Genomic DNA, 27061 nt, shown 5'->3' with positions numbered 1-27061 from the left:
TTGTCATCCCTGTTATAATGTTGTCAGAGAGAAATCACAAGACAGGTGCAGTTACTGTATTTACATCCATTAATTAATTTATCTCTCTCTCTCTCTCTCTCTCTCTCTCTCTCTCGCGATAGAGGAAGCGCGCGCCCACAGGCTTTCCTCCCACCTACTCCTCAGCCCAAACACAGGCAAAGCATGACCTGAAACCTTTTCTCTTGCAATTATAACTGTTTTTCAAAATGTGTGTTGTCATCCCTGTTATAATGTTGTCAGAGAGAAATCACAAGACAGGTGCAGTTACTGTATTTACATCCATTAATTAATTTTGTAATTTTTTAACATTCATTTAGCACTGCAATAATTATGGTTCTATTACTGGCAAATGCAGGGTGTCCTGCTGACTCCCATGCTTAGTCCTTTTATTTTTAGAATGCACTAAGCCTATGATCCATATCATTCACTGGGCTGCTTTTCTCATGGTTTGCTCACACATGTTTGACTTCACATGTTTTAGATTTTTCTTTAATCCTCGATCTTGCACTGTACATGTCTTGCAAACGTAAACATATGGTTTTCTGTTGTAAATTAAACGTTGATGCAAGTTGTGGTGTTAATGTCACTGTGATAAAATTGTGATACGGATGGAGGTATGGATAATGGGTTGAAGCAGTAATAATAGGCTGAAAATTACAAACCAATCAGAAGGTAATGTTTTGCCCTTAATGCCATAATTTTCCAGCAAAAGTATTTCTATGTTGAATAGCTGTCATGAAGTTATTAAACCGGAAAGTAGAATAAATAAGCAAAATAAAATAAAACATTTATATGTTTAACATATTTATATGAAATAAATAGCCTAAAACAGCATGTGGGTCAACAGCATGCAGGGAAGTAGCACAAGCACTGCTCACAATGACACATAATGTCAGCTTGACATTCACATTAGACTTTCCGCTTTTAAACTGTCAGTTGTAGTTTTTTATTGTTATTATTATTTTGATGATCTACTTAAAAGAATTCAGTAACTGTATGTATTTTGTCTTGTCTATCAGCATTTTTGAAGGATGAATTTATAAGTTTACAATAAAAATGATGTGAATATTAAAAATATATATATTGGAGAAAAGAAAAAAAATTAATGAATGAATAGTAAAAATGGCCATGTGATGCTTGGGACAGCGAGATTCTTTCAGCAATGCTGCCATCTGTTGGTCAGAGTGTATAATGTATGTTTTTTTCTTTCATTTTTTCTTTATATTTTATTGTTTGTTTCTAATTATTTGTTTTACTACAAACAAACGATTATTGAGATAATATGGAAAAAATCAAAAAAGCGAAAAAACGAATCATATTATCTGGTCTTCTCTTAAATATAGCCAGATAATAAAAATGGATGTGAATCCAAATTTAATGTGGATTTAGATAATAAAAAAAGGCTTTCTGTCAAGCAGCTGACTGAGTGGTCATGTCATGTGACTAAAGAGGAAGCGGACGAGATGAGCGCAGTGTACGGAGGAGTGAGTTTATGAAAAAAAAAACTTATTAAAGCGCAAATATGATTCATTTTAAAGGCATTTTAACATAAACACGCTTATTAAAACGCGTATTAAAAAGTAGTGATGGCGAGATGAAGCCTTATGAATCATTGAAGCCTTTCATCCAAGTGGTTCACAAAAGGGTTCATTTCTCGAGGCTTCATTTGCTCACAATAGCACCTGGTGGCCAAAGAGTGTAAAACAAGCAGATACATTACAGATGACCTGATGTGATCTATTATGATACACTGTTTTGGGCCAGTTAAGACTTAGAAATAACGGTAAAGAAAAAAAATCAATTTCCACATAGACTAATCTATTTATATGAATATAATGTGTATTTTATAATGATTGTATAACATAATGCAACATAATTGTGTAATAAACGTATTGGCTTGAAATTAATGGGGCTATCAAATGTGTGTAAATCAAGTCTTTGCTCATAATAGGCAGGAGGGGCAATATTATTAGTCTAAAACTGGAAAGTGGCTGAGTTTAACAGGGCAGAGGACTGTGAATTTATCAGATTTGAACCGCTTCCTGAACCAGTCTGGCCAAGCAGGATTCGCGCTTCACTGAAAGCTGCCGGGATTTCTCGACACACGCTCCGGAGCCTCGCCACAGAACGTAACATCACTATTAAAAAGCTTCGCTTGAAAGCGCGTGCCTCAGTGGCTTCAGAGAAAAATGAATGTGAAACTATTCTTGACTTTGACAGTGGTGGTACACACTCTAAAGCAGTGCTGGTTTCTGCTGAGGGACACATCCTCGCTGAGACAGATGGACCATGTACCAATCACTGGGTAAGATCGGAGAACGTCCTTTAGTATGGACTGAAGTCAGGTACTGTAGTCTGTACTTGAGTGTGTGTTTATATATGGCTCTCTTTTTTCCCCCCCTGTTCATTTATAGTTGGTTGGTGTTGATAATTGTATTAATGGGATCAATGACATGGTCTAGAGGGCTAAAATCAAGGCAGGGCTGGACCAGGACACACCAGTTTTTTCATCGGTGGGGTGATGCCTCAGTCAATCCTCTGCACATTCACCTTCATCAGGTCGCTTTAAAGTTTTACACATTGTGTGTTGACAGGGCATGGCTTTGAGTGGTGGAGAGCAGAAAGCTGCTATCCATAAGCTGATTGATGACATGAGAGAGCGATACCCCAAGCTGAGTCAAAAGATATTTTATTACCACTGATGCCATTGGTGCTATGGCAACTGCTAGTGACTATGGTTTGTGCTGTGTTTTTGCAACTAGCAGTAGTTATGGATCTCAGGACATAACTGTCATCGTAAACCTTTCTGTCTGTCTTTTTGTCATAGGAGGCTCGAACTGTAAGCTGGTGAATCCAGATGGCACACAGGTTGGCTGTGGGGGCTGGGGTCATATGATGGGAGACGAGGGCTCAGGTAACCATATGGAAAGAGAAACCGACTGACATAACAGCACTGTGATCACACACACCCAGTCTTATCTTAGAAAGATGTTATCTTATCTTACAAATGAATTCCTTGCAAAGGCTCTAACCATACACATTGGGTCACTGATGTGACGTGACAGCTTGCGTGATTTATGTTTCGCCCTACATAATTTCCGTTAAGGGAACATAGTGAGCATTTATGCTCGCTGGTTTTCATGGTGCATTGTGGGACTTTTTAGGGAGAGAACATTTCTGTGCACTAGAAGGATTTTATGATCGAGACAGCCTTTAAAATGGCCGACTCTCTGATCGGTGCCCTGACTACTGAACTAGGGAGCTGATTGAGACGCACCCTTTATTATCCATCACAATGATCTAATGAAAAATGTACAGCTTGGATCCAGTGTGTCCTTGAAACGCATTGTCATCTGATCACTCAAACCAAATTCAGAGGTGAGTGATGCATGCATTTCATGGACAACTGATTGGACAACTCTGCAGTCCACATAGTGTAAATGTACAGATAGCAGTGTAAACAAACCCAGAGACACACATTTATCCTGTGTAATAGCTAAGCTTGGCCTACTTGCGCAACATTCACAACCACTGAACTAAAATGAGGGTTGGCAAGCTTGGGAAGACTTAATCGTTTGACAGATTTGTAAAAATTAATACATAACTTTTTGGGATCCATTTTTTAACTGTTTTTGAAAGAAATTTATGCTTTTATGTGATCACTAATAATGTAAAAACTGTGATTTATGAAATATTATAAAAAATGTAAAGTAACTTTTTAAAAAAATTTAATTTATTCCTGTTATGGCAAAAGCTGAATTTTCAGCAGCCATTCCTCCAGTCTTCCGTGTCACGTGATCCTTCAGAAATCATTCTAATATGCTGATTTGGTGCTAAATAAACTTTTCTTATTATTATAAATGTTGAAAACAGTTTTTTTTTACAGAATTCTTTGATTCATAGAAAGTTCCAAAATATGCATTGTTTTTTTTAATACTATTTTTTTTTTTTTTTTAAATAGTCTTTTGTAACATTATACATTTCTTTACTGTCACTTTGTATATATATATATATATAATTCTGCTTTAAAACAAAGTAATGTAATCATATAAATTATATTAATAAAACATAAATAATATAAAAAATAATAAATAAAAATACTGTACATCAAGATAATAATATCAATTATGTTGTTGCAGTGCACTTCCAAAACCTACTGAAAAACTACTGAATTAGAGAAGAGCAGAAGCTGAGAAAGGGGTGCCTTAATTCACGTTAACTAAACATTGTGATGTGATTTTTTGTGCTGCAGGTTTCACTCAGGTCCTCTCAGGCTCATCATGGTTACGGTCACTTCCGTAAGTACAGCCTGCTTACTCTTCGTCAGTCCTCCGCTCTGGGTGGTGCTCCCTCTGGACTACTCAGCCAACGTCAGCGTGTTTCTCAGTGATACCTTCAATCGGTGAGCCAGAAGAAACAGACCTATTAGAGATGCCACTGAAGAACTGAACTGGGTCCTGTTTTTAAACTGATAGAGAAATGTGTTTCCAGATTTTCCTTTTGGTGGGGCTGTTTCTCAAACACCCATATCATATTAAACAAGCTATTTAAATCAAGGTAAATGTTGGTAATTTTTTAATATCATGGAATCATTTCTTATTAAACATTGTTAAAGCACTTTCTTGTAGTCGTTAAAAAAATTGAGTTTTGATATAGATCATTTGGAAATAAAATTGTTTACAATTTGGTGCAAATATTTGGTGTAGCAATGACATTTCATTGTTTCTGAGTGCTCTGTTAGTGTTTTGGATGGAGAAAGATTATGTACAGCGAAATGTCTTCAATTTCCTTAAAAACCTTGCATCTCTCCCAATTGCACAAATACTAGCTTAAAATAGTCACGGTTCAGGAGTTTTACCACTAACTGCATCTACACACACAGCTGTGTACCTGATTAAGATATTCCAATTCAGAGTTTTCTTGGAGCCAAAAAGATGAGATGTAAATGTGATGCTCTGACCCTCTGAACTTCAGAACACTGGTGTAAGCAAATGACTTTCTGCATCAGTCGCTGCTAACCCTGAACATCGCTTCTTCTTCCCTGCCTTATAGCCACATCCTGTGTGTGAACAGATGTAAAAGACCCACCTCTATTTGTCCTCATTACATCTAGACGTACTGACAGCTAGATTGTGCTGATTGTTATGAGACTTATTTAGAGAAGAATTTTAGGCAGGTTGGTCCATCTAAGAATGCCTATAAACAGATCAAAAGATCCATGATTCATATATCAGTTACCATTTAGCATTTCTCATTCATGGTATGGCCATGAAAATGAACAAGTGCGTGTAAATGTGTTATTTTTTTGTAATTGTTATTTATTTAATTACTTATTTTAAATATATGTGACCCTGGACCACAAAACCAGTCTTAAGTCGCTGGGGTATATTTGTAGCAATAGCCAAAAAAAACATTGTATGGGTCAAAATTATTGATTTTTCTTTTATGCCAAAAATCATTAGGATATTAAGTAAAGATCTGGGGCCTCATTTATAAAATGTTGCGTATAAACCGTCCTAAATTTGTTCTAAGATTATTTCTCAAAAGTGCGTAAGGGCGATTCAGAGAAAACGAACGTGGGCACAAAAACACGTGCGTACTCCTTTCTTCCAGATGTGACATTTATAAATCACAAATGATCTTGAAATTGTGCGCAGCTAACTGGTGTCAGATCTCCGCCTTGTAAGTACTTTTTTTGTAAGTACGGTAAGTACTTTTCCACGTCAAAGACCGTTTTTATAAATTGTTAAAGCACTTTCTTGTAGTCGTTAAAAAAATTGAGTTTTGATATAGATCATTTGGAAATAAAATTGTTTACAATTTGGTGCAAATATTTGGTGTAGCAATGACATTTCATTGTTTCTGAGTGCTCTGTTAGTGTTTTGGATGGAGAAAGATTATGTACAGCGAAATGTCTTCAATTTCCTTAAAAACCTTGCATCTCTCCCAATTGCACAAATACTAGCTTAAAATAGTCACGGTTCAGGAGTTTTACCACTAACTGCATCTACACACACAGCTGTGTACCTGATTAAGATATTCCAATTCAGAGTTTTCTTGGAGCCAAAAAGATGAGATGTAAATGTGATGCTCTGACCCTCTGAACTTCAGAACACTGGTGTAAGCAAATGACTTTCTGCATCAGTCGCTGCTAACCCTGAACATCGCTTCTTCTTCCCTGCCTTATAGCCACATCCTGTGTGTGAACAGATGTAAAAGACCCACCTCTATTTGTCCTCATTACATCTAGACGTACTGATTGTGCTATTGTGCTGATTGTTATGAGACTTATTTAGAGAAGAATTTTAGGCAGGTTGGTCCATCTAAGAATGCCTATAAACAGATCAAAAGATCCATGATTCATATATCAGTTACCATTTAGCATTTCTCATTCATGGTATGGCCATGAAAATGAACAAGTGCGTGTAAATGTGTTATTTTTTTGTAATTGTTATTTATTTAATTACTTATTTTAAATATATGTGACCCTGGACCACAAAACCAGTCTTAAGTCGCTGGGGTATATTTGTAGCAATAGCCAAAAAAAACATTGTATGGGTCAAAATTATTGATTTTTCTTTTATGCCAAAAATCATTAGGATATTAAGTAAAGATCTGGGGCCTCATTTATAAAATGTTGCGTATAAACCGTCCTAAATTTGTTCTAAGATTATTTCTCAAAAGTGCGTAAGGGCGATTCAGAGAAAACGAACGTGGGCACAAAAACACGTGCGTACTCCTTTCTTCCAGATGTGACATTTATAAATCACAAATGATCTTGAAATTGTGCGCAGCTAACTGGTGTCAGATCTCCGCCTTGTAAGTACTTTTTTTGTAAGTACGGTAAGTACTTTTCCACGTCAAAGACCGTTTTTATAAATATAAACGTTGCTGTGGATTTTAGCGTACGCACACTCTAAGATCAAATCTGTGCGTACGCACATTTTATAAATGAGTCCCCATGTTCCATGAAGATGTTTTGTAAATTTCCTACTGTAAAAATATTAAAACTTAATTTTTGATTAGTAATATGTATTGCTAAGATCTTCATTTGGACAACTTTAAAGGCGATTTTCTCAATATTTAGATTTTTTTGCACCCTCAGATTCCAGATATTCAAATAGTTGTATCTCGGGCAAGTTTTACCACTAACTGCATCTACACACACAGCTGTGTACCTGATTAAGATATTCCAATTCAGAGTTTTCTTGGAGCCAAAAAGATGAGATGTAAATGTGATGCTCTGACCCTCTGAACTTCAGAACACTGGTGTAAGCAAATGACTTTCTGCATCAGTCGCTGCTAACCCTGAACATCGCTTCTTCTTCCCTGCCTTATAGCCACATCCTGTGTGTGAACAGATGTAAAAGACCCACCTCTATTTGTCCTCATTACATCTAGACGTACTGACAGCTAGATTGTGCTGATTGTTATGAGACTTATTTAGAGAAGAATTTTAGGCAGGTTGGTCCATCTAAGAATGCCTATAACCAGATCAAAAGATCCATGATTCATATATCAGTTACCATTTAGCATTTCTCATTCATGGTATGGCCATGAAAATGAACAAGTGCGTGTAAATGTGTTATTTTTTTGTAATTGTTATTTATTTAATTACTTATTTTAAATATATGTGACCCTGGACCACAAAACCAGTCTTAAGTCGCTGGGGTATATTTGTAGCAATAGCCAAAAAAAACATTGTATGGGTCAAAATTATTGATTTTTCTTTTATGCCAAAAATCATTAGGATATTAAGTAAAGATCTGGGGCCTCATTTATAAAATGTTGCGTATAAACCGTCCTAAATTTGTTCTAAGATTATTTCTCAAAAGTGCGTAAGGGCGATTCAGAGAAAACGAACGTGGGCACAAAAACACGTGCGTACTCCTTTCTTCCAGATGTGACATTTATAAATCACAAATGATCTTGAAATTGTGCGCAGCTAACTGGTGTCAGATCTCCGCCTTGTAAGTACTTTTTTTGTAAGTACGGTAAGTACTTTTCCACGTCAAAGACCGTTTTTATAAATATAAACGTTGCTGTGGATTTTAGCGTACGCACACTCTAAGATCAAATCTGTGCGTACGCACATTTTATAAATGAGTCCCCATGTTCCATGAAGATGTTTTGTAAATTTCCTACTGTAAAAATATTAAAACTTAATTTTTGATTAGTAATATGTATTGCTAAGATCTTCATTTGGACAACTTTAAAGGCGATTTTCTCAATATTTAGATTTTTTTGCACCCTCAGATTCCAGATATTCAAATAGTTGTATCTCGGGCAAATATTGTCCTATCCTAATAAACCATACATCAATGGAAAGCTTATTATTTATTTACCATATGGTGTATAAATCTCAATTTCGAAAAATGGACCCTTATGACTGGTTTTGTGGTCCAAGGTCACATATGTCTATACATTTATTAGTATTAGTTATTATAGTACTTTAAACTAAACCAAAATGAAAAATGTTGGCTTGGCAAATAACTTCAATAAAATTTTACTAAAAAAAATATTTTTTTTCCCATATTTTATTTTGTTTCACTTAACATTAAATATTTTTATTGGTTATAATTTAAGTTCATGATAACACACCACTGATTAAGCAGATGAGTTATTTTACACCTGTGTAATCTTCACTAAAAATCAGGCCTTACAGTGAGACTAGATTGGTATGATATGATAAAGTACTTTGCCTTGATAAATGAAAGAATGACCCCTTTTTATGGTCTTAAACAATCAGAACAAAATGTTCAAGGACCTTTCTATCAGTTTATTTAAATCTGTTTGTCGAACCCTTTGAAATGACACACTGTTAGCTCATATGTGATGCAAATTTGAAAATGTCCCTTGACATGGCAGGAGGAACTGTGGAAAAATGAGCAACATGAGTATTTTCTCTTTAACCTATGTGCTGCTCACAGGATGCAAACACCTATGATTTTTCATACCACAATATTTCAGCTTTCATATGTATGCATGTACCAGCATATTCAACAATTGAAACCAGTTGAGTCATTGGCCATATATTAGATGGCTGGCAGAATTTGCTGTACACAATTCGGTGTGTCTTTGACCTCAGGATTATGATCACGTGAGCTGAGTTTAATCAGGTGCGTTTGATTTGGGAGACATCTAAAATGTGAAGTTTTGGGGGTGCTCCAGGACCAGGATTGGGAACAACTGCCTTACAGTAAGCTCTCATTTGTTAACATTAGTTAATGCTTTAACTAACAATGAACAATATATTTGTACATTTATTTACCTTTGTTGATGTTAGTTAAAATGTTCCTATTAGACCACAGTGCATTAACAAATAAAACCTTACTGTAAAGTGTTACTAAAAAAACCTAAGAGTTAAAAAAAAGGTTCAAAATGCAAATGTTGTAATTGCTGAATATTTAGTGCTGCTACCAGCAAGCAATTATTTCTCAATACCATTCATCATGTCTGTCAGTCACTGTCTAATAACTCACAGGATAATAAAGTCTGAATACCATGAATAAAAACTAAGTAAAGTGGGGTTAAATATAAAGGAATTTCAGTAGTATGAGACTTGAATGTGATGCTGGTTGTAGGTCTAACTAGACACCCTACATTAAAACAACAACTTTCATGAGCATTAAAAAGTCATTATAGCCATTCCCATTCCCTATAGCAGTTAAAAGGAAATCAAGACTGATGAGAAACCAGATATTTCCAAGCTAATCTCCTGCAAATGAATAATGGATGAGGTTACCTGACTGGCTGATTACTGAAGAGGCTAAATTAGAGTAGTTCAGTTCTCATCCAAATAAAATATGTATATGTTAATCGATTCATACATATGCATGTGTTAAATGGTTCATTTTTAACGGTACCACTCTTAAATGTCAGAGTTAATACCAACTATTAGTAAGCATTTTACGGATAGATTTAGGATAAGAAATGGTCCATTTGAGTACAAACTTTTCTTCTTTATTTGCCATTCTTCCATTTTTTTAAAATGAAATTTAGTCCTGCGTTCAACAAATTCAATTCAAAATCAAAAGTTGAATTCATATGAATTCCCCAAAACCCTTTTCTCAGCATCCAACCCAAACCAAGGGGTTCACCCACCACCAGCCACACCCCCAGTCATTTATGGCCACACCCCTTGAAACACAGGAACGTGAACAGACACATCAAAACTTTCCTCTACAAAAGATCAATAACCAAAAGGAAAGAAAAAACTAAACTAAAATAAAAACCTCAACAACAGGGGAGGGAAAGCAAAGACCTGATCAGGCACAAACTGTGAAACAATGAAACTGACAAGAACAGCCCTTTCAGCAAGGGTAGAGGAAAATAAAACAGCCTGGTAATGACTATGATATTAGCAAGTCACAGCACCTCCTAGAGGTCATGTTTCAACTTAATACCCTTGGTTTATACATAACAGAAATATAAAGCTATAGATAATCAATCCCACCTCCCTCCCATCCAAAAAAAATTCCTGCTCCTTTGAAAATGTGTAGAAGAGCGCATTTCCCAAAGTACATCAGGTAAAAAACAAACAAAAATAAAACACCCACAGTAACACAGACACCCTCACTCTCAGTTTATTTTTCTTATTTAATCATTTTTGTCTCTTGTTCAATCAGGATCTGTTTTCTGGTGAGCTTGGCTTGCCAGTTCTGTGTGGCGCAGCTGGGAACTGATGAAATCTGGTGCGTAACGACTTTATAGAGCTTTTCAGCTTCTCTGCAGTCTTATAATTAATTTCACTTGAGACTGTTCAAATTAGTGATGTAGAAATCATGTAGTGATACAGGCTATTTGATTATGGCAAAAATCATAATCGCTGTTATTTATGTAAATACTGAGATCACGATTATGTAACACAACTGCTAAACATTATGCATTTTTTTTACTTTATATAATATATATATATATATATAATTCTGCTTTAAAACAAAGTAATGTAATCATATAAATTATATTAATAAAACATAAATAATATAAAAAATAATAAATAAAAATACTGTACATCAAGATAATAATATCAATTATGTTGTTGCAGTGCACTTCCAAAACCTACTGAAAAACTACTGAATTAGAGAAGAGCAGAAGCTGAGAAAGGGGTGCCTTAATTCACGTTAACTAAACATTGTGATGTGATTTTTTGTGCTGCAGGTTTCACTCAGGTCCTCTCAGGCTCATCATGGTTACGGTCACTTCCGTAAGTACAGCCTGCTTACTCTTCGTCAGTCCTCCGCTCTGGGTGGTGCTCCCTCTGGACTACTCAGCCAACGTCAGCGTGTTTCTCAGTGATACCTTCAATCGGTGAGCCAGAAGAAACAGACCTATTAGAGATGCCACTGAAGAACTGAACTGGGTCCTGTTTTTAAACTGATAGAGAAATGTGTTTCCAGATTTTCCTTTTGGTGGGGCTGTTTCTCAAACACCCATATCATATTAAACAAGCTATTTAAATCAAGGTAAATGTTGGTAATTTTTTAATATCATGGAATCATTTCTTATTAAACATTGTTAAAGCACTTTCTTGTAGTCGTTAAAAAAATTGAGTTTTGATATAGATCATTTGGAAATAAAATTGTTTACAATTTGGTGCAAATATTTGGTGTAGCAATGACATTTCATTGTTTCTGAGTGCTCTGTTAGTGTTTTGGATGGAGAAAGATTATGTACAGCGAAATGTCTTCAATTTCCTTAAAAACCTTGCATCTCTCCCAATTGCACAAATACTAGCTTAAAATAGTCACGGTTCAGGAGTTTTACCACTAACTGCATCTACACACACAGCTGTGTACCTGATTAAGATATTCCAATTCAGAGTTTTCTTGGAGCCAAAAAGATGAGATGTAAATGTGATGCTCTGACCCTCTGAACTTCAGAACACTGGTGTAAGCAAATGACTTTCTGCATCAGTCGCTGCTAACCCTGAACATCGCTTCTTCTTCCCTGCCTTATAGCCACATCCTGTGTGTGAACAGATGTAAAAGACCCACCTCTATTTGTCCTCATTACATCTAGACGTACTGACAGCTAGATTGTGCTGATTGTTATGAGACTTATTTAGAGAAGAATTTTAGGCAGGTTGGTCCATCTAAGAATGCCTATAACCAGATCAAAAGATCCATGATTCATATATCAGTTACCATTTAGCATTTCTCATTCATGGTATGGCCATGAAAATGAACAAGTGCGTGTAAATGTGTTATTTTTTTGTAATTGTTATTTATTTAATTACTTATTTTAAATATATGTGACCCTGGACCACAAAACCAGTCTTAAGTCGCTGGGGTATATTTGTAGCAATAGCCAAAAAAAACATTGTATGGGTCAAAATTATTGATTTTTCTTTTATGCCAAAAATCATTAGGATATTAAGTAAAGATCTGGGGCCTCATTTATAAAATGTTGCGTATAAACCGTCCTAAATTTGTTCTAAGATTATTTCTCAAAAGTGCGTAAGGGCGATTCAGAGAAAACGAACGTGGGCACAAAAACACGTGCGTACTCCTTTCTTCCAGATGTGACATTTATAAATCACAAATGATCTTGAAATTGTGCGCAGCTAACTGGTGTCAGATCTCCGCCTTGTAAGTACTTTTTTTGTAAGTACGGTAAGTACTTTTCCACGTCAAAGACCGTTTTTATAAATATAAACGTTGCTGTGGATTTTAGCGTACGCACACTCTAAGATCAAATCTGTGCGTACGCACATTTTATAAATGAGTCCCCATGTTCCATGAAGATGTTTTGTAAATTTCCTACTGTAAAAATATTAAAACTTAATTTTTGATTAGTAATATGTATTGCTAAGATCTTCATTTGGACAACTTTAAAGGCGATTTTCTCAATATTTAGATTTTTTTGCACCCTCAGATTCCAGATATTCAAATAGTTGTATCTCGGGCAAATATTGTCCTATCCTAATAAACCATACATCAATGGAAAGCTTATTATTTATTTACCATATGGTGTATAAATCTCAATTTCGAAAAATGGACCCTTATGACTGGTTTTGTGGTCCAAGGTCACATATGTCTATACATTTATTAGTATTAGTTATTATAGTACTTTAAACTAAACCAAAATGAAAAATGTTGGCTTGGCAAATAACTTCAATAAAATTTTACTAAAAAAAATATTTTTTTTCCCATATTTTATTTTGTTTCTTAAATATTTAAATATTTTTATTGGTTATAATTTAAGTTCATGATAACACACCACTGATTAAGCAGATGAGTTGTTTTACAATCTTCACTTCTTCACTAAAAATCAGGCCTTACAGTGAGACTAGATTGGTATGATATGATAAAGTACTTTGCCTTGATAAATGAAAGAATGACCCCTTTTTATGGTCTTAAACAATCAGAACAAAATGTTCAAGGACCTTTCTATCAGTTTATTTAAATCTGTTTGTCGAACCCTTTGAAATGACACACTGTTAGCTCATATGTGATGCAAATTTGAAAATGTCCCTTGACATGGCAGGAGGAACTGTGGAAAAATGAGCAACATGAGTATTTTCTCTTTAACCTATGTGCTGCTCACAGGATGCAAACACCTATGATTTTTCATACCACAATATTTCAGCTTTCATATGTATGCATGTACCAGCATATTCAACAATTGAAACCAGTTGAGTCATTGGCCATATATTAGATGGCTGGCAGAATTTGCTGTACACAATTCGGTGTGTCTTTGACCTCAGGATTATGATCACGTGAGCTGAGTTTAATCAGGTGCGTTTGATTTGGGAGACATCTAAAATGTGAAGTTTTGGGGGTGCTCCAGGACCAGGATTGGGAACAACTGCCTTACAGTAAGCTCTCATTTGTTAACATTAGTTAATGCTTTAACTAACAATGAACAATATATTTGTACATTTATTTACCTTTGTTGATGTTAGTTAAAATTTTCCTATTAGACCACAGTGCATTAACAAATAAAACCTTACTGTAAAGTGTTACTAAAAAAACCTAAGAGTTAAAAAAAGGTTCAAAATGCAAATGTTGTAATTGCTGAATATTTAGTGCTGCTACCAGCAAGCAATTATTTCTCAATACCATTCATCATGTCTGTCAGTCACTGTCTAATAACTCACAGGATAATAAAGTCTGAATACCATGAATAAAAACTAAGTAAAGTAGGGTTAAATATAAAGGAATTTCAGTAGTATGAGACTTGAATGTGATGCTGGTTGTAGGTCTAACTAGACACCCTACATTAAAACAACAACTTTCATGAGCATTAAAAAGTAATTATAGCCATTCCCATTCCCTATAGCAGTTAAAAGGAAATCAAGACTGATGAGAAACCAGATATTTCCAAGCTAATCTCCTGCAAATGAATAATGGATGAGGTTACCTGACTGGCTGATTACTGAAGAGGCTAAATTAGAGTAGTTCAGTTCTCATCCAAATAAAATATGTATATGTTAATCGATTCATACATATGCATGTGTTAAATGGTTCATTTTTAACGGTACCACTCTTAAATGTCAGAGTTAATACCAACTATTAGTAAGCATTTTACGGATAGATTTAGGATAAGAAATGGTCCATTTGAGTACAAACTTTTCTTCTTTATTTGCCATTCTTCCATTTTTTTAAAATGAAATTTAGTCCTGCGTTCAACAAATTCAATTCAAAATCAAAAGTTGAATTCATATGAATTCCCCAAAACCCTTTTCTCAGCATCCAACCCAAACCAAGGGGTTCACCCACCACCAGCCACACCCCCAGTCATTTATGGCCACACCCCTTGAAACACAGGAACGTGAACAGACACATCAAAACTTTCCTCTACAAAAGATCAATAACCAAAAGGAAAGAAAAAACTAAACTAAAATAAAAACCTCAACAACAGGGGAGGGAAAGCAAAGACCTGATCAGGCACAAACTGTGAAACAATGAAACTGACAAGAACAGCCCTTTCAGCAAGGGTAGAGGAAAATAAAACAGCCTGGTAATGACTATGATATTAGCAAGTCACAGCACCTCCTAGAGGTCATGTTTCAACTTAATACCCTTGGTTTATACATAACAGAAATATAAAGCTATAGATAATCAATCCCACCTCCCTCCCATCCAAAAAAAATTCCTGCTCCTTTGAAAATGTGTAGAAGAGCGCATTTATGTGACCATTCTAAACATAAATACCCTTGGTTTATACATAACAGAAATATAAAGCTATAGATAATCAATCCCACCTCCCTCCCATCCAAAAAAAAATTCCTGCTCCTTTGAAAATGTGTAGAAGAGCGCATTTATGTGACCATTCTAAACATGGGCACAACAGTCTCTGCATATATGATCAGATGTGTGACAGACGTGAGGAGGACAATGATGATCCCTAGTATTTCATCCCCGGCACAAACTCCTTGGCTTCAGGGTTTAAGATGCTCTTTCGCTGGGGGAAAAATAGAAGTAAAAATCAATTACAAGATATTTGACATAAAATTGTGCTTACATTTAAAACTTCCTATGGAAGATAAAAGATGATATTTTTTTCCATACAACGAAAGTCAATGGGCTTCGGTGTTGTTTTGGACTCCAATAGAGTGCAACAGTGCCAGTTCAGTGGTAGCTTTCCCATTCATTTTTCCCATAGGGATTTTTTTAAAAGTCCTTGTTTATAAGCCACAAATCAAACCAACCAGCTACGAGGTGAATCCCAACATTACAAAAACAAAAAGATGTTATATACTGCTTATTAGTGGTCGACCGATACTGTTTTTTTGACAGCCGATGCCGATATCTTGGAAAGCAAGATGGTCGATGGCCGATATAATTTTATTTTTTTTAATTAATATTTAATATTTAATTAATATTTAAGAAATTAAATTTAAGAACTCTCCTCCTGTCCGCATTCAATTCGCACAGACCGACTGTCATGCAGAGCATACGCGATCATGCAGGATACACATGCACACTTCACAAGATCTCAACTAGATTCGACTACGTTTGCAAGGTTTGTGAAATTAAATGTTCATTAATAGACATTCAAAGATTTGTTCAAATGATTTAAATGCGTATTTGCTGAATGCTGACGGCAAACGAGACAGTATTATAATGTTTGCTTTTCTATTACTAATAATATAAAAACAATCGTTATAATACTTTTTTGCATAAATTTTAATTCCTTTGTTCTATCTGATTATTAGACAGACTTCTAGACAGAACGGTTAACGACGACAGCAAACAAGAGGGAGAATGTGAGCACTGTGTGCTCAGACGCTGCCATTTTCAGTGCCGTCAAAATAAAAGTCCCGCCTCGAAAGCAGGAAAAACTTATCGGCCGATATTTGAAAAATACCAAATATCGGCCTTGGCAATATATCGGTCGACCACTACTGCTAATTGTAAAATATGCATATATATACTGAACAAAATTATAAATGCAACACTTTTGTTTTTGCCCCCATTTTTCAGGAGCTGAACTCAAAGATCTAAGACTTTTTCTATGTACATAAAAGGCCTATTTCTCTCAAATATTGGTCACAAATCTGTCTAAATCTGTGTTAGTGAGCACTTCTCCTTTGCCGAGATAATCCATCCACCTCACAGGTGTGGCATATCAAGATGCTGATTAGACAGCATGATTATTGCACAGGTGTGCCTTAGGCTGGCCACAATAAAAGGCCACTCTAAAATGTGCAGTTTTACTGTATTGGGGGGTCCGAAAACCAGTCAGTATCTGGTGTGACCACCATTTGCCTCACGCAGTGCAACACATCTCCTTCGCATAGAGTTTATCAGGTTGTTGATTGTGGCCTGTGGAATGTTGGTCCACTCCTCTTCAATGGCTGTGCGAAGTTGCTGGATATTGGCAGGAACTGGAACACACTGTCGTATACACAGATCCAGAGCATCCCAAACATGCTCAATATCTACTTATGTGTTTCACAGAACAAAAAGTCTTACAGGTTTGGAACATTGTGAGGGTGAGTAAATAATGACAGTTTAAATTTTTGGGTGAATTATACTTTTAAGTTTATTTTCATATTTCATATACTGAATGTCCACGAAGACTTAAAGCTTACCAAGATTTCCTCTGCATTGCCATTGTTGACAGAAAATCCATTGAGCTGTTGCTGAATCTGTCCGACTGAGGGGAGGTCCCTCTCTGGAATGAACCAATCCTGATCCTCCTCATCCAACATCTCTTGGAAACAGCGCTCCAAAAACTCTTGCTCAAGCAATTCATCCTCCACCTGGAATATAAACAAACAAGGTAAAAGTTCCTGTCCAAGTTGATAAAAAAAAACAAAAAAAAAACGATGCAATACAAACTATGAACTGAACTGTGTTTGTTGTTATGGTGTGGGCTTGAATGGGCTGTAAGTGGTTTGGTGTGGGTACAGACCTGCCGATTGTATTCCTCCTCGTTCTCCATCCACATGTATTCTGCAAAGGGGTTTGACTCATTCTCTGCATGCCCATTGGCTACTGGGTCCTTTCCCTCACTACCTGGAACTCCATCACCTGGCATCTTTCCTATGTCAGCCCCATTCATTTCTGCTGGCTCTAAAAAAGACAGACATACATTTTAGAGAATCAATAATATCATGTCTGATTTTGATAGCAATAACAAATTATATCTGAAAAAAAGAATTGTTGCTCTACATAAAGATGACGTAGGCTACGTCTTACGTAATGTACGTAAGAAGATGGCCAAGACCCTGAAAGTGAGCTGCAGCACGGTGGCCAAGACCATACAGCGGTTTAACAGGACAGGTTCCACTCAGAACAGGCCTCGCCATGGTCGACCAAAAAAGTTGAGTGCACATGCTCGGCGTCATATCCAGAGGTTGTGTTTGGGAAATAGACGTATGAGTGCTGCCAGCATTGCTGCAGAGGTTGAAGGGGTGCGGGGTCAGTCTGTCAGTGCTCAGACCATACAGCACACTGCATCAAATTGGTCTGCATGGCTGTCGTCCCAGAAGGAAGCCTCTTCTAAAGATGATGCACAAGAAAGCCCGCAAACAGTTTGCTGAAGACAAGCAGACTAAGGACATGGATTAATGGAACCATGTCCTGTGGTCTGATGAGACTAAGATAAACGTATTTGGTTCAGATGGTGTCAACAAGCGTGTGTGACAGCAACCAGGTGAGGAGTACAAAGACAAGTGTGTCTTGCCTACAGTCAAGCATGGTGGTGGGAGTGTCATGGTCTGGGGCTGCATGAGTGCTGCCGGCACTGGGGAGCTACAGTTCATTGAGGGAACCATGAATGCCAACATGAACTGTGACTTACTAAAGCAGAGCATGATCCCCTCTCTTCGGAGACTGGGCCGCAGGGCAGTATTCCAACATGATAACGACCCCAAACACACCTCCAAGACGACCACTGCCTTGCTAAAGAAGCTGGAGTTAAAGGTGATGGATTGGCCAAGCATGGGCATCCTCAAACAGAAGGTGGAGGAGAGCAAGGTCTCTAACTTTCACCAGCTCCGTGAAGTGGAAGAGGACTCCAGTGGCAACCTGTGAATCTCTGGTGAACTCCATGCCCAAGAGGGTTAAGGCAGTGCTGGAAAATAATGGTGGGTGCACAAAATATTGACACTTTGGGCCCAATTTGGATATTTTCACTTAGGGGTGTACTCACGTTTGTGGCCAGCAGTTTAGACATTAATGGCTGTGTGTTGAGTTATTTTGAGGGGACAGCAAATTTACACTGTTATACAAGCTGTACACTCACTACATTATATTGTAGCAAAGTGATATTTCTTCAGTGTTGTTACATGAAAAGATATAATAAAATATTTACAAAAATGTGAGGGGTGTACTCACTTCTGTGAGATACTGTATATATTGTGTGTGAGAATCTGTATATATATATATATATATATATATATATATATATATATATATATATATGATAAGCAAAATACAACAAACAAAGAACGTTTGAAATCTGGTGTGTGCAAAGTAAGCAAACTGAACTAAATATACAACCAGCCTAATTAGACTGAACAAAAGACACACAGACACACGCGCGCGCACACTAAAAAGTAGACAACACCGATATATCATGCAATCCGAACACATACTCAGTATAGGCTAATTAATTCATACACATATACACTACTTTTTAAAGGTTTGGGATAAGCAAATATTGTTTATGTTTTTGAAAGAAATCTCTTATACTCACCAAGGCTGCATTTATTTGATAAAAAATACAGTAAAAACAGTAATATTGTGAAATATTCTTACGATTTAAAATAACTTAAAATAATTACTATTTATTATATTACTCATTATTTTTAATGAAGAGTAAAGGAATATTCCACAATACTCTTGTTAGAATTAGAATTGGGCTAAGAAACCAGTTATGCCAGAAAAATAAACGAGTCACGAGGCAAGCAGCTGTTTATATACTGTAATGCTAAAGGCAATGGCATAAGGCATGCCATAACACTTAAACACAACCACACCTACTCACATGGACTACTGATGCATGTACAAAATCACATTCCATAATGACTGTTTGCATGAAATAGATGATCATCTAAGACTAAATTAATAAGACAATAAACAGAATACACTAACAATACATGTAATGCATGTTTCCAAATATATAATAATAGTTGTTTTTTGTATGAATTCCTCTGATTTGGAGTTGATTTTTTTTTTTGGCAATTCACTATACATTCTTTGTTTTAAACCCTGTACCCTGCAATAAATAAATAAATAAAAATGTAAATAATAAATCTGCACACAACCAAACATGACTCAAAACATATGCATGTTTCCTCTCAGCTGCAAATGTTTACAGTAATATCTGCTGTAAACACTAGAGGGAACAGTGAACCTAATGCACTAGGACAACAGATTAAACAGAAAATTTCACATAATATTTAAAAGAATAACTTGGTTGTTCTAATCATGCGCCATAAGTATACACTAACCTGCTGCAGTGCGAAAATGTGTTTTGGTTTTTTTCCACCAATTAGCTGCTTACATTGTGTCTGAAATCTGAAGCTGAATGCTCGCAGTATATAGGGGAAAAATGTACTAATTTAATATTTGCATTTGTTTTGTCACTGACTTAGCAGCATCCAACTCTTACTATTGCTTCAGTATGTGTACAATTCACTCAACTTGACCTCCATTTCCAATGTGATGGATGAACCACAAATAAAATCAGCCATGATTCTATAACATTATTATTTGATCATACTGCCAAATGTTAAGGCAATTTTATACAAAATATAATTCAATCTGCAAAATAGCTGTTATTACCTAAATTAAAAGTGGATGTGCTTCGCTGAATTAAACAAACGTGTAATCATGTGAAGACTATAGAAATACTATTGTTCAATTTGTGAAATAATGCCTACCATTAAAAAAAAAAAAAAAAAAAAAAAAAAAAAAAAGAGCAGGCAATACGCAGTGAAAACTGTTTTTCATTCGCAACAACAACAACAGACTCACAGAACATTTGTGGCTGTCTGGCTAATGTGTGTTAAGTTGGTGTATGAGAGATCAGAGACTTAAGGCTTAATAATAGCAGTGACATCACTGGAGGAAATGAGCTCATCTGTGAGTGATGACATGCGAAGATGAGCTATTGAGAACTGAGGGGCTTTAAACTCTCTCTCACTTACTCTCTCTCTGTCTCACACTCACACACACACACACACACACACACACACACACACACACGAGCACACCTGGGAGGTGAAAGCAAACAGAGACCATACCTTAATCAAGCACAACTTCACTGATATGAGGTTTCTGGCTTAACATTTATCAGCAATGCTGGGACCCCCTGTTATTTGTTATTTGCAATTCACTTTTTGAGTTAATCCATCAACATTTTCCAGCCTAAATCCATGATTTAATAAATAAATAAATAAATACATAATATTATATTACAATCTGCCACCTGTCCTGTTCAGACAGACAGGAATACACTAGTTGTCAAAGCTAGTGATCATGGATGTACTGAGTATTTACAAATGCATGCCTAGTGATCATGGATGTACTGAGTATTTACAAATGCATGCATTTCTTGACAGTGTACCAGGGCAAAACAAATCAATGCAGCAACCTCTGATGTTTGAACAAACACAAGGAAACATGTTTGTACGAACAAACTGTTTCAATGCATAAAATAAATGAACAGTTACTAATAAACTCCTTTTATCCGGATGTTGTATTTTAAAGAATTTTTCTAAAATCCAAATAAGCTTCACATGCCTTTATTGGAAAGGATTTAAACAATGTTTTTCCATGCTTGTTCAATGAAGCAAAAACAATTATTGCACATGCACCTGTGGAACAGGCCTTTAAACACTAACAGTTTACAGTTGGTGGGCAATTAAGGGCACTGTTACAATAACTTTGGAAAGTAAAGAGACCTTTCTACTCTCTTTCAACTGGCAGTTAAATTTGTCCTGTGGAGAACTATAGACCCATTTGGAATAGACGTCACAGTTATGTCACTTGCAGCTGCACGTGCATTGTGGTGGCAGAAAATCACTGGTAACAAGCGGAGGGAAATGGGTCAAATCCATAGAAGAGAAAAAAATGTATTGTTGTGCCTTTAGATGACAGAATGGGAATGCAAATCATTTATATAGAATACTGTCATCAAAGACGCCATTTGAAGCTAAACACAGATGATTAAACGGACAGACTATGGATGAAAGCTGCTATGATTACCGTTTTAAAGCATAAATTTGATTGAAACAATCTACATAATATTCACATATGCAGTTCATAGGGGACATAGTGTATTAGCGCAACAGTTACAGCATGAAACAGCCTACTATTTAAACCTATAACATTTTTACCCATTTTAAAATGGGGGGGGGGGGGGGGGGGGGGCAGACGTGTGGGATATAAACTCATGATTCTGAGCCGAGGGACAAAAGAGAAAAACAAAATGACATTATCAGAATTGTGAGATATAATCTCAGAATTGAGAAAAAAAAACGTCAGAATTTTAAAATATCAACTCAAAAATTACCTTTTTTTAAATTATTTTATTCCATGACTTTACTTTAAATCTGTTATTTTCAGCCACCAGATAGGCCCCGCCCACAAAAACGTCATCACTGTTTGCAAAGACAGAAATTGCTATATTCAGCTTTGCCTACTGTATGTATAGCACTCGAAATCTGTCAATTATGAGGTTCAAGCTTTGTTAGGATGCTACTTATGCAGTCCAGTCACTGTCGGAGTTGCTCCTATCAGTTTTGTGGTCTGCAAGCAACTCAAATCCTGCGTTGTCCAGTCAGGTATAAAAGCTGTTGTCGGTTTATGAAGATTTGATGGATGAACTCGATTGGACTTGATTATTGTGTCAAATGTGATAAAACTTCCTAGTTTTATGGACGTTGCCATCTTTGATATTACTTCAGTCAGTGTTGGTTACAGGTGATTGTCACAATTAAAATACGGGCTTGACTCCTGTTACTCGTTCATAAAGACAGTATGTGAGACGCTATTGTATGCTGCTGTGTGAACAGGACATTTCAAGATTTACACCTGTAAGAAAATGCAGTTGTCAATCCCAAACATTGGCACTGTGAACATAGCCAGTGATAAGAAAAAAAAATCTCTAGTATAGGCAGGAAGAAGCAAAAACCAAGACCCAGCTGGGGGAGCCCATCCTGCCCACAATGACACATATGAAAACAAATAGATACAAACAAGCACACAAGACGTTAATTAGAAGAACAAATGTAATCCAGCCACACAGAGCATTTATGTTGAAAAACTAGACATTTCTTTTAACACTCAGTTTCACTGCCTAAACTGTGCTACAGTGCTTATATTAAAAATAAATAAGTAGAAGATAGATAGATAGATAGATAGATAGATAGATAGATAGATAGATAGATAGATAGGAAAAAACTACTGTTATTTTCACTCTTTTGAATGTCAGCTTGCCCTCAGTTTAAAATATGGCCTAATCCTAAGCATCCAGATAGCCCATTGTCATAAAGAGTTCACTAAAACTACAGTGTCCTACTATGTACTGTTTTATGGCATTTTATTGTCCCTAAGCAATACAATGTTCAGAGATATTAGGTCAAATATAGAGAGTAGAAGTTTATCAACCCACTTGTCAACATCCAATAACAACAGATTCAAAGTTCCTCCCTCATGCCTACAAGTAAAGCAGCTAGCTCTGGACAACTGGGTCGATGTAAGGAGCTGATAATGGCAGTAGTTACATAAGTTACATGTTCCCTTCAAACATAGTGATAATGAGCAGCGTGTGACATACTGCAGAAAACCTCGAGCCTAAGCAACGCCACGCCACTGCATGTATGTTTATAGTAGGGCTGTCGCGATAACCGCAATATCGCAATACCGCGCTATTGACGAGCAAACCGCAGAGGAATGCAAGAACCGCAGCAACCGCGATTTTTACGTGTTTTATTTTTTCGGACGTTTATGCCCTTCTCGTTTTACACTTCATGCATGTGGACTGAATATTAAACAAGTTAGTAAAGATAACAATGTGTACCATGCTGATCTGTAGAGGCTCCGTAGATTTGCACTTAATAAGCCTAAACAGACAGTGAATGAGAGAGAGATCGACTGAGCATGTGCGATTACTTGCGTCTGTCCTCCAGGCCGAGTCATTTGTGAAAATAGTCATGTCCAAGGAAAGCGAAATCTCTCTCTTAGCATCTTAGCATAGCTGGTCAGCTGAGCCTTCTAAAGTGGCGCTCAAAGTTAAAATGATTTCAACAGTGTTTCATTACGTCTCTTTGAATGAATGAATCAGCGATTTTGAACGTGTAGTTGAATGACAGTCCCTTTCCACCACCTTGTGGCGCAACACTGTAACTGCACTGACTGACAGCTCATCTAGAACGCGCGCAGGTGGAGATATCAATAGAAAGTCTCTTGTCTAGTCAGATTAGAAAATCAGATTACAACTAGGCTAACTGTTATACATATAGCCTAACGATCTTATTGTCAGGTTTATGAGAGAGCACTTTCAGCACAATAAACGCACCAAAATGCTGCAAAGTTCCACGACAACACCACAAACTGACTATTCATTACACCGTTTCCTGCATGCCCTTTATTAACACTCTCTCAAGCCAATTATGTAGGGGAGAGTGGGGTAAGATGAGCCAGTGGGTAAGTTGACTCACCCCCTGTATCTTGTCAACTGTACACTTTTATTGTCATGTGACCATGTATTTTGAAAACACCCATAATTTCTGCCAGACTGAAAAGAAGAAACACACGGGAGGAGTGGAAGGCACCCAATTACTTTAAAAACAACGTAATGGCTGTTACATCAATAAATTTATCCAGGTTTAAAAATATTTATGATGCATATAAGTGATTTAGCAATGTATAAAACTATGTAAATCATTTAGCTAAATATTAGCCTGAATCAGTAAGCAAGCTAGTTTTTTTCCAAAATGGCAGCTACGAGGCAAAGCGAGCCAAATGCTGTGGGGTAAATTGAGCTGGCATTTTATCCTACCCTACCATAAGGCACTGAAGTTCAGTTAAATCTATAAACTTGTAAAAACCTTCATTTAAAAACTGCATGTTGTGTTCACTTGTGTTATCTTTGACTAATATTTAAACTTGTTTGATGATCTGAAACATTAAAGTGTGACAAACATGCAAAAAGATCAGGAAGGGGGCCAACACTTTTTCACACCACTGTATATACATTTTATTTGATAGGGACAGTGTACAAGTGCACCAAATCCATATCTGATAAGAACCAGAAGATGCTTTATCACCACATTATAATCTGTAGTCCCTAACGGCCTGTTCAACATTGCAGAAAAGCTACCATGCCAAGAATCTTTTGACTAAATTGTTCATTAGTTTCAGTGACATTTATTCCTTCATTCTAATTCAGTTTATTTTTATTTTACTCAAACTCTGTTTAGTCTGTTTTTGGGAAGACTACAACTTTGGTGTTAAAATATATGCCTGGCATTGCTGGCGCTTATAACGTCCGTCAGATCTCGTGGAAAGCTTCAGTTAAGACTGTACGGAATGATTAATCCTTAATTTGCCAGGTAGTTGAGCTGAGATGAGATGGCTGACTGCCATTAGAGAAACACAACACATTACGAGCAAGATGGTCATGTGGTTCCTGCTTAAACAAACATGCATCAACCCTCCTCCCTCTGTGTTTATCTCTTTCAAACACAAACACATGAATAAAAATGCAGCTATTACATATGTAACCGACCGTTCGATCATTCGCCATATTTATGACAATATGCACGAATAGTGTCTGGAGCAGTTTAAAAACATGCATGTAATTGTTTAAAAAAACAAAATAAACAACAACAACCCTTTCCAGAACAATGTGTGAAACGCGTTAATAAATACTATATTTAGGTTATTTGATTAAGGTGCAGGAAACAAACGCTTGAACATAAACGGCTCCTTCGAGTAGTTTTCAAAAAGAGCTGATTAAAAAAAAATCCAGCTACACGTCGTTACGTAATTGCGTCATAACCTGACTCCTGACACCCAGCCTGAGATATGTACAGGCATGTATTGCGGTTTATTAAGGTTTTGTTTTTTTTATCAATTATCTTATTAAAAGTGTTTTTAGAGTTTCATGTGTCCTAGCGTTTTTCCTTCCACCCTAAACAATTACAATAGCAACACTTTTATTATTATTTTATTTGTTTATGCTAAAAAAGTTACTATGTCTTATGTGTGTATGCCCATGTTTGTTCATATATGTTTACATGTGTAGCACTGTGGTTTATGTAGCACATGCCTGTGAGGCATGACCTTTCGTTCCTTTGTATGTTTCACATATGGCAGAATGACAATAAAGCTCACTTGACTTGACTTAACTTGAAACACTTTTTGAAACAAAAAAAACAGCTTTTGTACATAAAAAAGATTGGTTTACACAGAGAATTCTATAGGAACGTCTCTTTCTTTATAAGTTACCAAGTATTGCACTCATAGCCTACATAAACAGTAAAAAAAATAATTAACTAATTAAAAAAAACTATGCAACCTATGTAAACCTACACATAGCTAACCTAAATCCTTTACATAAATACTTTGCATAAAACTTAGACGTACTTGGATTTACACGGTACAAACATAGTGCAGAGATACAGAATACAGATCAATATAAAAATATTATAGTTTTATATTTCATCTTATATTTACAGCTGTTTTAGTGTCATGCAGTGTTAAGTTTTTGTATTTTTTAGCTTTATTTTGCAGGTTTATTTATTTATTTTATTTTATTTATTTTTTTTAGTTTTAGCGCTTCAACTTATTTTATTTGAGTTATTGCCAAGGCAGCCTTTCTAAGTTTCATTTAAGTTTATAAGTTCAAGTGCTTGCATCTAATATTCATATTTTATATTAGTTCAGCTTTATTTCAATTAACGAAAACAATTTATAATAGTTTTAGGCCCAGTTCATATGAACACTGGTGTCATGTGCGTTACCCTTGTAATACTGTCTCTCTCAATAGTTTATCATATAATACATAATTTTTTAATTATTATTATTATTTTTTTTTACAATTCCATTTTAGGTATTTGAACAAACCCCTAACCCAAAGTATCAAACATCTGTTTGTAACCTCTTTCATATTTGTGCTAAAAGAGAGCCATCTATCAACTCCCTAAAACAATATATAATACACCCCAGAATCATGACCATGAAATTGTGAGCATGTGTGTATTTCTTGTTAGAATAGTGGCCTTGAGTGTGCATTCAAGAACATTTACAATAAGCAGGTCAGACTAATGGAATACAGATGAGCTGGATTCATATGAATATGTTTGTATCATGTATAGATTTAAACATGTTGAGATGTTCTAGTTTATGAAAGTTTTGTTAGAGAGAGAAAAGGGAGTACAGCAAGAAATGGAACAGAGAGTGAATAGAAGACAGGAAGGAAAGAAAAAAGAATGAGCTGGAAGAGAAGCTGAGAGAGAAGAAAGAGTTGGATGCAGGGGGTGGGCAGGAGGAAAAGAGGGGGATCAGGAGAAGGGGGGGTCGGATGACTTAATCACTGCACGCTGCCACTCCAAATACTCCCCCCTCTCTCT

The 27061-nt window shown here is 36.1% G+C and overlaps 1 protein-coding gene and 1 pseudogene across 1 annotated transcript; one reads left to right on the top strand and one right to left on the bottom strand.

Moving 5' to 3' along the window:
* Positions 1-1484: 1484 nt before the first annotated feature.
* On the top strand, positions 1485-11377 carry LOC107571932 (N-acetyl-D-glucosamine kinase-like; annotated as a pseudogene).
* Positions 11378-15182: 3805 nt separating this feature from the next.
* On the bottom strand, positions 15183-25298 carry LOC107571937 (polyadenylate-binding protein-interacting protein 2B-like). Its single transcript, XM_016258324.1, has 4 exons — positions 24951-25298; positions 17386-17546; positions 17063-17233; positions 15183-15429 (listed from the first exon to the last, which is right to left on the bottom strand). The coding sequence occupies exons 1-4, from the start codon at positions 24955-24957 to the stop codon at positions 15373-15375; spliced, it is 396 nt and encodes a 131-aa protein (XP_016113810.1). The 5' UTR covers positions 24958-25298; the 3' UTR covers positions 15183-15372.
* Positions 25299-27061: the final 1763 nt, after the last annotated feature.

This window comes from Sinocyclocheilus grahami, unplaced genomic scaffold, assembly GCF_001515645.1.
Source record: "Sinocyclocheilus grahami isolate Dianchi unplaced genomic scaffold, SAMN03320097.WGS_v1.1 scaffold1671.1, whole genome shotgun sequence".
Classification (NCBI taxonomy): Eukaryota; Metazoa; Chordata; class Actinopteri; order Cypriniformes; family Cyprinidae; genus Sinocyclocheilus; species Sinocyclocheilus grahami.
This window is presented reverse-complemented; position numbering and strand designations above follow the sequence as displayed.

What these genes read in the sequence shown, in the direction of transcription:
- LOC107571937 (XM_016258324.1), bottom strand. An exon ending in AGGAGGAATACAATCGGCAG is followed by an intron (nt 17,234 to 17,385) that starts GTCTGTACCCAC and finishes TTTATATTCCAG; the next exon opens with GTGGAGGATGAATTGCTTGA. An exon ending in GCAATGCAGAGGAAATCTTG is followed by an intron (nt 15,430 to 17,062) that starts GTAAGCTTTAAG and finishes TTTTTCCCCCAG; the next exon opens with CGAAAGAGCATCTTAAACCC.